The sequence below is a fragment of the Salmo trutta genome, chromosome 3, assembly GCF_901001165.1.
Source record: "Salmo trutta chromosome 3, fSalTru1.1, whole genome shotgun sequence".
NCBI lineage: Eukaryota > Metazoa > Chordata > Actinopteri > Salmoniformes > Salmonidae > Salmo > Salmo trutta.
The window spans coordinates 16,900,151-16,913,723 of record NC_042959.1 but is presented as its reverse complement, the minus strand read 5'-3'; the positions used below and the strand labels follow the sequence as shown (position 1 = coordinate 16,913,723).

Below are 13,573 nucleotides of genomic sequence, written 5' to 3'. Positions count from 1 at the left end.
CAATTTTTTTTCATCTGTTATGAGTAGCAGGCCATCTCAAAATTATGCGATATGCAAGTAATAATTATATCATGATACTCTAGTGGCCGTTCTAACAAGGAAAATAAATGTCTTCAAAAACAGAAGGCAGTCAGGAGGAGCCAATATCAGGTGGGACAATTCTCGCCAATGAGAGGGCAGATACGCATGTGAACAACAGGCACAACCGTTTCCACTAGTTACCACAGACAAAGTCAAAATCGACTATATAATAAAAATTCTAGATAGAAATTATATCCAGGTGGGGCAGTCGGCAGTGCTCGTTCCAATGGATTCTGCTCAGATGAGGCGGAGAAAATAGGATTCTGCTCTATTTTTTAAGTGATGCTGTCGTTGTTGACCAATCACAGGTGACAGTAGGAGTGAAGTTTTTGGAAAAAGTGGACCCTTGCCTTTTGGCTGATCCAGGTGTGGTTTAAGGGTGGGTGAAAACAGAGTTGGGTGGTGGGGAATCGGTGACGGTACCAGAAGTGGTTTTGTGATAATTATTTGTGTTTCTGCTGGTCTGAGGGAGAAGGTGCCCCGAGCAAGAAATGTGAATTGTTTTGCTCTCAAGAAAAGGGCGCCATTGAAAGGAGTGAATACTGGGGTAGCAGTAAATGTAAAAGTTGACCAACTGAAGGGGAAGATTCCCGGTGTTTGTGATACTCGTCGTTTGGTGCGACGCAGACGGTGGCAAAAGTGGTGAAACAGAAGAGTCATTGTCTGTTCTTTTTTAGTTTTGATGTTGAGTCTTTGCCCGACAAAGTGATGTTAGGATATGTAAGTTATCCTGTATGAGCTTTTGTGCCGAATACATCAAGTTGTTACAGGTGTCAAGCTTATGGGCATGTGGCAGCAGTGTGTAGGAGAGAGGTTCTTAGGTGTGAGAAGTGTGCAGAAGGGCATGAGACAATGGAATGTGTAGCATTGGGAAAGTAGTGGTATGTGTCAATTGTAGGGGTGCCCAAGGGGGAGGGATCCTGAGAGGAGTGATGGGAGTAGTAGATCTGTACCAGTACAGAGGGATAGGCCAACAGCTGATATGCGTTTCAGTAAGATTGGATTTTTTGCATTTATAGCAACGGTACTTCAGGGATAGAACATAAGTCGGAGAAAATGGAGGTTGTGGTGGCAGCTGCAGAGAGATATTTGGGTGTGCGAGACTTGAAATCAGAAGAGTTACAGGGTGTGTTGAGCGGTGGTGTCCAATCCTTTCCAGTTGTTGGCCTGAAATAGGACTAAATAGATTTAAATAGTGTAGTAGGGTGGGGTTATTTTTGTTTGTGAGTGTAGTGTTAGATTGTAGGGTATTTGTTAATTTATTTTTTCAAGCAAAGTATAAGGGTGTTGCGTTCCAGTCTTGTAGGTGGCGGTAATGCAACATTTATTGGATGCCAACCATGTTCAACCTCACCGAAGAAGAAGACTAATCACAGTGTAAAACTTTGTATGGGTGGTGATACGTCAGCACCTATGTCCATCAGCAGGACCAGCTAACTTGCCCACCCTAGCTAGCTGGCTAACACTATCAGTTTACATTGTCATTTTACCAATAAAAATCAATGTTTTGGATTAGTAATTTTTGTTGCAGTTAAATAGCTTTTTATGCATGCTTATGGTGTTAAAGTAATACTTTTTTGCATGTTGATTTGTTGTTTGTTTCTTAATTTCGTGGCTTTGGTCATCTAGTCCAGGGAAATCGGTAATATTCCGCTGACTGTCTGAAAAGGTTTACATTAAAAGGGCATTATCATAATTTTGGCAATTTCACAGTAGGCTATTATTCCAAACTCAAAGTGTGGAAACACAGTCGAATTCGGAAGTTTACATATACTTAGGTTGGAGTCATTAAAACTCGTTTTTCAACCACTCCACAAATTTCTTGTTAACAAACTATAGTTTTGGCAAGTCAGTTAGGACATCTACTTTGTGCATGACACAAGTAATTTTTCCAACAATTGTTTACAGACATATTATTTCACTGTATCACAATTCCAGTGGGTCAGCAGTTTACATACACCAAGTTGACTGTGCCTTTAAACAGCTTGGAAAATTCCTGAAAATGATGTAATGTCTTTAGAAGCTTCTGATAGGCTAATTGACATAATTTGAGTCAATTGGAGGTGTATCTGTGGATGTATTTCAAGGCCAACCTTCAAACTCAGTGCCGCTTTGCTTGACATCATGGGAAAATCGAAAGAGAACAGCCAATATCTTAGAAAAAATGTGTAGACCTCCACAAGTCTGGTTCATCCTTGGGAGCAATTTCCAAACGCCTGAAGGTACCACGTTCATGTACAAACAACAGTACGCAAGTAAAAACACCATGGGACCATGCAGCCGTCATGCCGCTCAGGAAGGAGACGCGTTCTGTCTCCTAGAGATGAACGTAATTTGGTGCAAAAAGTGCAAATCAATCCCAGAACAGCAGCAAAGGACCTTGTGAAGATGCTGGAGGAAAAAGGTACAAAAGTATCTGTATCCACAGTAAAACGAGTCCTATATCTACATAATCTGAAAAGTCGCTAAGCAAGGAAGAAGCCACTGCTCCAAAACCGCCATAAAAAAATCCAGACTACGGTTTGCAACTGCACATGGGGACAAAGATCGTACTTTTTGGAGAAATGTCCTCTGGTCTGATTAAAACAAAAATAGAACTGTTTGTCAATAATGACCATCATTATGTTTGGAGGAAAAATGGGGATGCTTGCAAGCCGAAGAACACCATCCCAACCGTGAAGCACGGGGGTGGCAGCATCATGTTGTGGGGGTACTTTGCTGAAGGAGGTACTGGTACACTTCACAAAATAGATGGCATCATGAGGTAGGAAAATTATGTAGATATATTGAAGCAACATATCAAGACATCAGTCAGGAAGTTAAAGCTTGGTCGCAAATGAGTCTTCCAAATGGACAATGACCCCAAGCATACTTCCAAAGTTGTGGCAAAATGGCTTAAGGACAACAAAGTCAAGGTATTGGAGTGGTCATCACAAAGCCCTGACCTCAAGCCTATAGAACATTTGTGGGCAGAACTGAAAAAGCATGTGCGAGCAAGGAGGCCCACAAACCTGACTCAGTTACACCAGCTCTGTCAGGAGGAATGGGCCAAAATTCACACAACTGATTGTGAGAAGCTTGTGGAAGGCTACCTGAAATGTTTGACCCCAAGTTAAACAATTTAAATGCAATTCTACCAAATACTAATTGAGTGTATTTCCGACTTCAACTGTATACACTACCATTCAAAAGTTCGGGATCACTTACAAATGTCCTTGTTTTTTAAAGAAATGCACATTTTTTGTCCATTTAAAATAACATCAAATTGATCAGAAATACAGTGTAGACATGGTTAATGTTGTAAAGGACTATTTTAGGTGGAAACTGCGGATTTCTTATGGAATATCTACATAGGCGTACAGAGGCCCATTATCAGCAACCATCACTCCTGTGTTCCAATGGCACGTTGTGTTAGCTAATCCAAGTTTATAATTTTAAAAGGTTAATTTATCATTAGAAAACCATTTTGCAATTATGTTAGCACAGCTGAAAACTGTTGACCTGTTTAAAGAAGCAATTTAACTGGCCTTCTTTAGACTAGTTGAGTATCTGGAGCATCACCATTTGTGGGTTCGATTACAGGCTCAAAATAGCCAGAATCGTCAACAGTGAAGAGGCGACTCCGAGATGCTGGCCTTCTAGGCAGCATAAAACACAGAAAAATCTAGTTTGACTGCACTGGTCCTTTAAAATAATCCAAGAAGTAATCATCTATTTTTTCTAAAGTATCCTTCACCTGATTACAATCGTGTTGCTGGTAAATTAATTGATTCGTTTTAGGATTTTTGCAATCAAATTATACGTATGTGTAATCAGTTACACACAAACCCTGTTGACAGGAAAAAATACTCAGTCACTTCTACCTGAAGCAAGGAATGAGGTCTCTGTAAATGTAGCCTATTGTGCAGGCTGTGCTGCAGCTGGTGCATGTTGGGATATGTCCTTGCCACTCCAGCATAGCTGTAATGCATTTGCACTTCAAAAAGACTCGTTCAAACTTGCTTCTAGTAGGCAACCACCATGTCAAAATGAAAGATGATGTTCAAACACTTTATGCTGGATTTGTTTGAATATAGGCTATATGGATTATATCTAAACATAATTAAACTTTCCTGTAAAATACAGTAAACAGAGCAGTAGGTCCCTCTGAAGACTGCAATCTTGCACCAACTATGGGACGTTAACAACTGTATGAATAGCACGTGACGCTTTGACGTTTGTTACAGCCAATGCGTCATACTTCTGACAGTCCAAAGCTGTCCTTAAATCAAACTAGAGTATCATAAATAGTCAGCAAATAATCAAAAGGTGTTTAATAGGCTATCCGAGAGTTTGTTCTTATTAAAGGAGTATTCAATCCAAGAGTGATATTATTCCTTATTGATCACCAACATACAAAGTGTACGAAATACCTTCAAAACTGTCACTGTAGGCTCTTATGCTCTTCTGTATATGGGCCGAACAACCATGATTGATAATCCATATAGGCCTACTGAAGTAAATAATAATAATAATTCTAATAATAATGATAACATAATGATGCATTAGATACATTAACCTAATATTCATATGGTCTGATAATGACACTGATTTAGTGAAGACTAAACCACCATTACTGTTATTTTAAAATAATGTACTTAAATTACACAAAACATACTGTTTCTTTCATGGGAAACAAGATGAATTGAACACATCTCGACAATCTGGTACAAAAAAGTAAAGGACTGAGTAGTCTACATACTCGGAAAAGGGAAGTCATGTGCTATGTTTCCATGAACTTGTCCAGTGATTTTGTTTTGTCGACATTTAGAAAAGTCGCATATAGAAAATAAATTCGACAATTGCCAGCCAGCTATGGTACATTTCCATTTAACCAGCTTGTGTCGCAATAGCGATCTTTTATCGGTGCAATAAAAGACAGATAATTCATTCATCAATTAAATTGTATGTTGGACCAAAGTGACAAATATGGTGATTGTAAATAATTGAAATGTTAGCAAGGCGGCTATTTCAGTGGCTGATTGACTGATGCGCTCTGTACAGCGCTGATAGCATTACAGGCGAGACAGTTCTCTCAAGGTAGGATTTCAACGCTCATGATTGATTACAACTGTAACACTTTCAGAGCCCCGATATTAGCAAAAAACTATAGTGTCGAATAATAATGAGGAAGTGTTGTTTGATAATGATTGAAGTGTTTCCATTACCCATTTAGGCCAATTGCGCAGTTTCATGTCTCCGGTAGCCCGTAAAAGCCCGAACGGATATAACGCAAGAATTGAGTAATGTTTGCCATATTCTACTAATTATAATGTGCCAGAGTATCGCCACGGTCTGTGCCATGGTGAAACGTGCACTTCTGTAGATCGGAAACAAGTGGATGGTTAAACCTGCCAGCCAACTACAAAAGTAAGGCGAAGCAATTCAGGCATTCTTGAAAGTCTGTACAAGCCTTGTCCTGCATATACACATTATTTGTATAGTTGAATGTTTATTTTGCAAGCAGTAGGCATTTAAAATTAAATGTGAAGTGGAACGTTACAGTTACACGGTGACCTAACATGCCCAATGTAGCTACCTTCAAAATGATTCGGCAATCACCATTTATTCGAAAAACACAGTTTCCATCATAATTTGTCGCAATAAAGAAAGTTCTACAAAACAAATATTCACCTCTGTGGAACGAATAAAAATGTTGTCGATCTTTAGAAGGTTTCTCCTGTATCTGCCGCTTCAATTAGACGTCGTAATAATTTTTTGGCAACTTTGCTTTTGTCGAATAAACCTGTGTCAATTGAAACATGTCTAATGTAGGTTATTTTCACTTTTTAGATTAATAAGACCAACAAATAATGGAAATTGTAGGTATCAAAAATATAAACGAGGTAGGCCTACTGATTTCTATAATTCCATGTAAAATTAGGCTAATGCGCATTTCGATAATTGATTCATCTGGGTGGCTGATAACAAGCCGAAACCGTTACAATACCTTCTTCAATGGATAAGCAGAGTGTAAATAATCAAACTAATCTTAGGAAAACGCTCCAGATCATACGTTAAATGTTACAATTTTTCATTAAGTCTAGTAGCCTAACCTACAAAACGGAAATGAAATAATATTCTCCATCCACTCTCCAAAGTCTCCTTTATTCCCTAGGTATTATTTTGAAAGTATATTGTACTTACCGACGTAAAGGTCGTAGGCTACCTTACAACAAGCGCTACTCCACAAAAATACCCTCTTGACGCACTCGTAGGCGGTGCTGAATGATCAATCATTTATGATTATCTCCTATAATGGCTTTCGACCATCTCTCCCCACCCAAATAGTGTACCAACCTACAGCTATCCACCCTATGACTGTAGCTGAATTTAAAAAGGTCCAATGCAGCGGTTTTAATCTCATTATCAAATATTTTCTGGGTAACAATGAAGTACCTTACTGTGACTGTTTTCAATTAAAATCATATTTTCTTTTTTTTTTAACCAAAATAGCTTCTTCGCAAAGAGCAATTTCTCAAGTTAGAATTTTTCTAGAACTTTCTGGGAGTGGTCTGAGTGGGGAAAACTAGCTGTTATTGGCAGAGGGGTTTGGAGCTCTTTCTTATTGCCTGGTAACATCACCAGGCAGGCCAACACTCCATCCCACCACAACAGGCTGAAATTTTAGGTGGTCCTTTCAAACTACTCTTATACTAAAAGGGTATTATAATTTTCACAATTTCACAGTATTATTCCAACCTCATAATGTGGAAATGGATATAAAACACAGGAATCACGTTTTTGACTGCACTGGGCCTTTAAAATAATCCAATAAGTAATCATCTATTTTTTCAAAAGTATCCGTCATCTGATTACAATATTTTTGCAAACATAACAGATTACAGTTCCAGGTTTTTTGCAATCTTATTATACGTACGTGTAATCAGTTATTCCCCAACACTGTTGACAGGAATAAATACTCAGTCACGTCTACCTGAAGCAAGCAATGAGGTCTCTGTAAATGTAGCCTATTGGGCAGGCTGTGCTGCAGCTGGTGCATGTTGGGATATGTCCTTGCCACTCCAGCATAGCTGTAATGCATTTGCACTTCAAAAAGACTCGTTCAAACTTGCTTCTAGTAGGCAACCACCATGTCAAAATGAAAGATGATGTTCAAACACTTTATGCTGGATTTGTTTGAATATAGGCTATATGGATTATATCTAAACATAATTAAACTTTCCTGTAAAATACAGTTACAGCCAATGCTTCATACTTCTGACAGTCCAAAGCTGTCCTTAAATCAAACTAGAGTATCATAAATAGTCAGCAAATAATCAAAAGGTGTTTAATAGGCTATCCGAGAGTTTGGTCTTATTAAATGGAGTTTTCAATCCAAGAGTGATATTTTTCCTTATTGATCACCAAAATACAAAGTGTACGAAATACCTTCAAAACTGTCACTGTAGGCTCTTATGCTCTTCTGTATATGGGCCGAACAACCATGATTGATAATCCATATAGGCCTACTCTAGTAAATAATTCTAATAATTCTAATAATAATGAAAACATAATGATGCATTAGATACATTAACCTAATATTCATATGGTCTGATAATGACACTGCTTTAGTGAAGACTAAACCACCATTACTGTTATTTTACAATAATGTACTTAAATTACACAAAACATACTGTTTCTTTCATGGGAAACAAGATGAATTGAACACATCTCGACAATCTGGTACAAAAAAGTAAAGGACTGAGTAGTCTACATACTCGGAAAAGGGAAGTCATGTGCTATGTTTCCATGAACTTGTCCAGTGATTTTGTTTTGTCGACATTTAGAAAAGTCGCATATAGAAAATAAATTCGACAATTGCCAGCCAGCTATGGTACATTTCCATTTAACCATCTTGTGTCGCAATGTCTATCTTTTATCGGTGCAATAAAAGACAGATAATTCATTCATCAATTAAATTGTATGTTGGACCAAAGTGACAAATATGGTGATTGAAAATAATTGAAATGTTAGCAAGGCGGCTATTTCAGTGGCTGATTGACTGATGCGCTCTGTACAGCGCTGATAGCATTACAGGCGAGACAGTTCTCTCAAGGTAGGATTTCAACGCTCATGATTGATTACAACTGTAACACTTTCAGAGCCCCGATATTAGCAAAAAACTATAGTGTCGAATAATAATGAGGAAGTGTTGTTTGATAATGATTGAAGTGTTTCCATTACCCATTTAGGCCAATTGCGCAGTTTCATGTCTGCCGGTAGCCCATAAAAGCCCGAACGGATATAACGCAAGAATTGAGTAATGTTTGCCATATTCTACTAATTATAATGTGCCAGAGTATCGCCACGGTCTGTGCCATGGTGAAACGTGCACTTCTGTAGATCGGAAACAAGTGGATGGTTAAACCTGCCAGCCAACTACAAAAGTAAGGCGAAGCAATTCAGGCATTCTTGAAAGTCTGTACAAGCCTTGTCCTGCATATACACATTATTTGTATAGTTGAATGTTTATTTTGCAAGCAGTAGGCATTTAAAATTAAATGTGAAGTGGAACGTTACAGTTACACGGTGACCTAACATGCCCAATGTAGCTACCTTCAAAATGATTCGGCAATCACCATTTATTCGAAAAACACAGTTTCCATCATAATTTGTCGCAATAAAGAAAGTTCTACAAAACAAATATTCACCCCTGTGGAACGAATAAAAATGTTGTCGATCTTTAGAAGGTTTCTCCTGTATCTGCCGCTTCAATTAGACGTCGTAATAATTTTTTGGCGACTTTGCTTTTGTCGAATAAACCTGTGTCAATTGAAACATGTCTAATGTAGGTTATTTTCACTTTTTAGATTCATAAGACCAACAAATAATGGAAATTGTAGGTATCAAAAATATAAACGAGGTAGGCCTACTGATTTCTATAATTCCATGTAAAATTAGGCTAATGGGTATTTCGATAATTGATTCATCTGGGTGGCTAATAACAAGCCGAAACCGTTACAATACCTTCTTCAATGGATAAGCAGAGTGTAAATAATCAAACTAACCTTAGGAAAACGCTCCAGATCATACGTTACAATACGTTGGGCCGGTAGGTAGCCTAGTGGTTAGTGTTGGACTTGTAACCGGAAGGTTGCAAGAACGAATCCCCGAGCTGACAAGTTAAAAATCTGTTGTTCTGCCCCTGAAAAAGGCAGCTAACCCACTGTTCCTACGCCGTCATTGAAAAGAGGAAATTGTTCTTAACTGATTTGCCTAGTTAAACAACGGTAAACATAAAATAAAAAATGTTACCATTTATCATTAAATCTAGTAGCCTAACCTACAAAACAGATATGAAATAATACTCTCCAAAGTCTCATTTATTCCCTAGGTATTATTTTGAAAATATATTGTATTTACTGACTTAAAGGTCACAGGCTACCATACAACAAGCGCTACTCCACAAAAATACCCTCTTGACTCAGTCGTGGACTGTGCTGAACGGTCAGATATTTAAGATTAACTCCAATAATGGCTTTCGACCATCTCTCCCCACCCCAAAATAATGTACCAACCTACAGCCATCCACCCTATGACTGTAGCTGAATTTAATAAGGTCCAATGCAGCCGTTTTAATGTCATTATCAAATCATTTCTGGGTAACAATTAAGTACCTTACTGTGATTGTTTACAATTAAAATCGGTTTTTTTTTTTTTTTTTTTTAACAAAAATAGCTTCTTAGCAAAGAGCAATTTCTCAAGTTAGAATTTTTCTAGGACTGTCTGGGAGTGGTCTGAGTGGGGAAAACTAGCTGTTATTGGCAGAGGGGTTTGGAGCTCTTTCTTATTGCCTGGTAACATCACCAGGCAGGCCAACACTCCATCCCACCACAGCAGGCTGACATTTCAGGTGGTCCTTTCAAACAGCTCTTACACTAAAAGGGTATTATCATAATTTTCACAATTTCACAGCATTATTCCAACATAGTTTGGAAATAGATATAAAACACAAGAAATCACGTTTTGACTGCACTGGGCCTTTAAAATATCCAATAAGTAATCATCTCGTTTTTCAAAAGTATCTGTAATCTGATTTCAATATTTTTGCTAACATAACAGATTACAGTTTCAGTTTTTTTGCAATCAAATTATATGTACGTGCAATCAATTACTCCCCAACCCTGTTGACAGGAATAAATACTCAGTCACTTCTACCTGAAGCAAGTTGTCACGACCGTCGTATAAATAATTGGACCGTCACTGGAGGCTCCGGCCGTGGACCGTCACTGCAGGCTCTGAACTGTGAACCGTCGCTGGAAGCTCTGGACTGTGAACTGTCGCTGGAAGCTCTGGACTGTGAACCGTCGCTGGAGGTTCCGGGCTGTAGACCGTCGCTGGAGACTCCGGACTGTACACACGCACTGGTGGACGAGTGCGGGGAGCCGGCACAGGACGTACCGGGCTGGGAAGGCGCACTGGAGGCCTGGTGCGTGGAGCCGGCACAGGTTGCACCGGATTGATGACACGCTCCTCAGGGCGAGTGCAGGGAGCCGGCACAGGACCTACCGGGCTGGGAAGGCGCACTGGAGGCCTGGTGCGTGGAGCCGGCACAGGTTGACCCAGACTGATGACACGCTCCTCAGGGCGAGTGCGGGGAGCCTGCACAGGACGTACCGGGCTGGGAAGGCGCACTGGAGGCCTGGTGCGTGGAGCCGGCACAGGTTGACTCAAACTGATGACACGCTCTTCAGGGCGAATGCGGGGAGCCGGCACAGGACGTACCGGGCTGTGCCGAGGGCTCTCTATGGTCAGGGCGTGACACAAGTAATGAGGTCTCTGTAAATGTAGCCTATTGGGCAGGCTGTGCTGCAGCTGGTGCATGTTGGGATATGTCCTTGCCACTCCAGCATAGCTGTAATGCATTTTCACTTCAAAAAGACTCGTTCAAACTTGCTTCTAGTAGGCAACCACCATGTCATAATGAAAGATGATGTTCAAACACTTCATGCTGGATTTGTTTGAATATAGGCTATATGGATTATATCTAAACATAATTAAACTTTCCTGTAAAATACAGTAAACAGAGCAGTAGGTCCCTCTGAAGACTGCAATCTTGCACCAACTATGGGACGTTAACAACTGTATGAATAGCACGTGACGCTTTGACGTTTGTTACAGCCAATGCTTCATACTTCTGACAGTCCAAAGCTGTCCTTAAATCAAACTAGAGTATCATAAAGTCAGCAAATAATCAAAAGGTGTTTATAGGCTATCCAATAGTTTGTTCTTAAACTACCAACGGGAAATTCAAAACTGTAATATCTTAAGCTTCACGGAGTCTTGGCTGAAAAACGACATTATCAACATACAGCTGGCTGGTTATATGCTGTATCTGCAGGATAGAACTGTGGCGTCTGGTAAGACAAGGGGCGATGGACTATGTATTTTTGTAAATAACAGCTGGTGCAAGATATATAAGGAAGTCTCAAGGTTTTGCTCGCCTGAGGTAGAGTATCTAATGATAAGCTGTAGACCACACTATCTACCTAGAGTTTTCATCTGTATTTTTCATAGCTGTCTACATACCACCACAGACTGATGCTGGCACTAAGACCGCACTGAATGAGCTGTATTCTGCCATAAGCAAACAGTGCTGCCGGTGTATTCTGGTGTCTGCTGGTGTGTTCTGGTGTTTGCGGTGTCTGCTGGTGTCTTCTGGGGCCTGCAGTGTCTGCTGGTGTCTAATGGTGTCTGCTGGTGTCTTCTGGTCTCTACTGGGGTCTGCAGTGCTGCTGGTGTCTGCTGGTGTGTTCTGGTGTCTGCTGGTGTCTTCTGGGGCCTGCAGTGTCTGCTGGTGTCTTCTGGTACATGCAGTGTCTGTTGTTGTCTGAAGTGTCTGCTGGTGTTTGCAGTGTCTGATGTCTGCTGGTGTCTTCTGGTGCCTGCAGTGTCTGCTGGTGTCTGAAATGTCTGCTGTCTGGTGGTGTTTGCTGGTGTCTTCTGGTGTCTACAGTGTCTGCTGGCGTCAGAAGTGTCTGCTGTTGTCTGCTGGTGTCTTCTGTATCTGCTAGTGTCTGCTGGTGTCTGCAGAGTGTGCTGGTATCTAAAGTGTCTGCAGTGTCTGGTGTTTGCTGGTGTCTGCTAGTGTATGCAGTGTCTGCTGGTGTCTGCTAGTGTCTGCTGGTGTGTGCTGTTGTCTGCAGTGTCTGCTGTTGTCTGCTGGTCTCTGCTGGTGTCTCCACTGTTTGCTGGTGTCTGCTGGTGTCTACAGTGTCTGCTGGTGTCTGCTGCTGTCTGAAGTGTCTGCTGCTGTCTTCTGGTGTCTACAGTGTCTGCTGTTGTCTGCAGTGTCTGCTGGTGTCTGCAGAGTCTTCTGGTGTCTGAAGTATCTGCTGGTGTCGGGAGTGTCTGCTTGTGTCTGAAGTGTCTGCTGGTGTCTGAAGTGTCTGCTGGTGTCTGCAGTGTCTGAAAAGGTGATCAATTAAGCAGACTCTGCAGCCCCTGATTACCAGAAAAATATTCAACTCAATTATTTATAGAATGAAGACGGTTAAAAAAACAAAGAAGAGAAAAAAAAGACCTGCGTTTGGCAAAAGCCTTCACATGAAATATTTCAGTTCTTGAATTTCTACTCAGGCTGTGATTCCATCAAAGGCGCATTCAACACTGATTAAATTCCAGGGTTGAAAGACTATGAGGATTTGGTTGGTACTTTTGCTCCAAAATACATAAACGGTGCTCTCTATGAAATACATTAAGAGGAAGTTAAATAACTGAAATATTTAATGTGAAGTCTCTTGCCACATGCAGGTTGGCATTTATTAGGATGACACGTACTGAAGGCAGCTCTGCAGGTAGTCACTAGCTGGCACAGCCACAAAGTCATACAATCTGATTTTAAACCTAACCTTAACTCTAACCTTAACCACACTGCTAACTTTGTGCCTAACCCTAACCTTAAATTAAAACCTACCCCCCCTACATTTTCACAATATATAGCCAATTTTGACTTTGACACTGGAAATTGCTCAGTGCTGCCTCCAGGAAAATACTCATTCCAATAAACGTCAACCTTCTCACCAAACTAATCCATAAGCAAAGGAAATTGGTAGTGTATTAGTTTGTCATGTTGTGGATTGCAGTCATTCACATTGACTCCTAGCACCATAGCATTGATTGGGGGGGGGGGGGGTAGCCATTGATTTGTAGGGAAGTGGATTCTAATGCTTTGACAGATATCAAGCATTTCAGTCAATACGTTGATGTAAGCAAGCAATTTTTGATGGAGTAGGAGATGCACGCACACACACACACACACACACGTGCACACACACATACACACACAAATGAAATAATGATAGTGTAGCCTAGTGGTTAGAGCGTTGGGCCAATAACCGGAAGGTTGCGACACGTGTCGTTCTTTCCCCTGAGCAAGGCCTAACCTACTGTTCCCCGGGCGCTGAAGATGTGGATGTTGATTATGGCATCCCCCTGCATCTCTCTGATT

At 40.5% G+C, this 13,573-nt stretch overlaps 1 protein-coding gene across 5 annotated transcripts in view; it reads right to left on the bottom strand.

The window, feature by feature from the left end:
• LOC115169540 (NXPE family member 3) overlaps nt 1-10,384 on the bottom strand; it is a 31,148-nt gene extending 20,764 nt beyond the window's left edge. The window contains exon 1 of one of the 5 annotated variants that reach the window (XM_029725288.1): nt 10,282-10,384. Coding sequence is in view for 1 of the 5 variants with exons in the window: in XM_029725297.1 (XP_029581157.1) it covers nt 9,132-9,154 (23 nt within the window). In the remaining 4 variants the exon portion in view is untranslated. Of the gene's footprint in view, nt 1-6,111; nt 6,133-6,267; nt 6,843-9,131; nt 9,254-10,281 lie in introns of those variants that run through there. The other 4 variants (XM_029725262.1, XM_029725297.1, XM_029725254.1 and 1 more) reach the window with 4 other exon arrangements.
• Between the last annotated feature and the right edge of the window lie 3,189 nt (nt 10,385-13,573).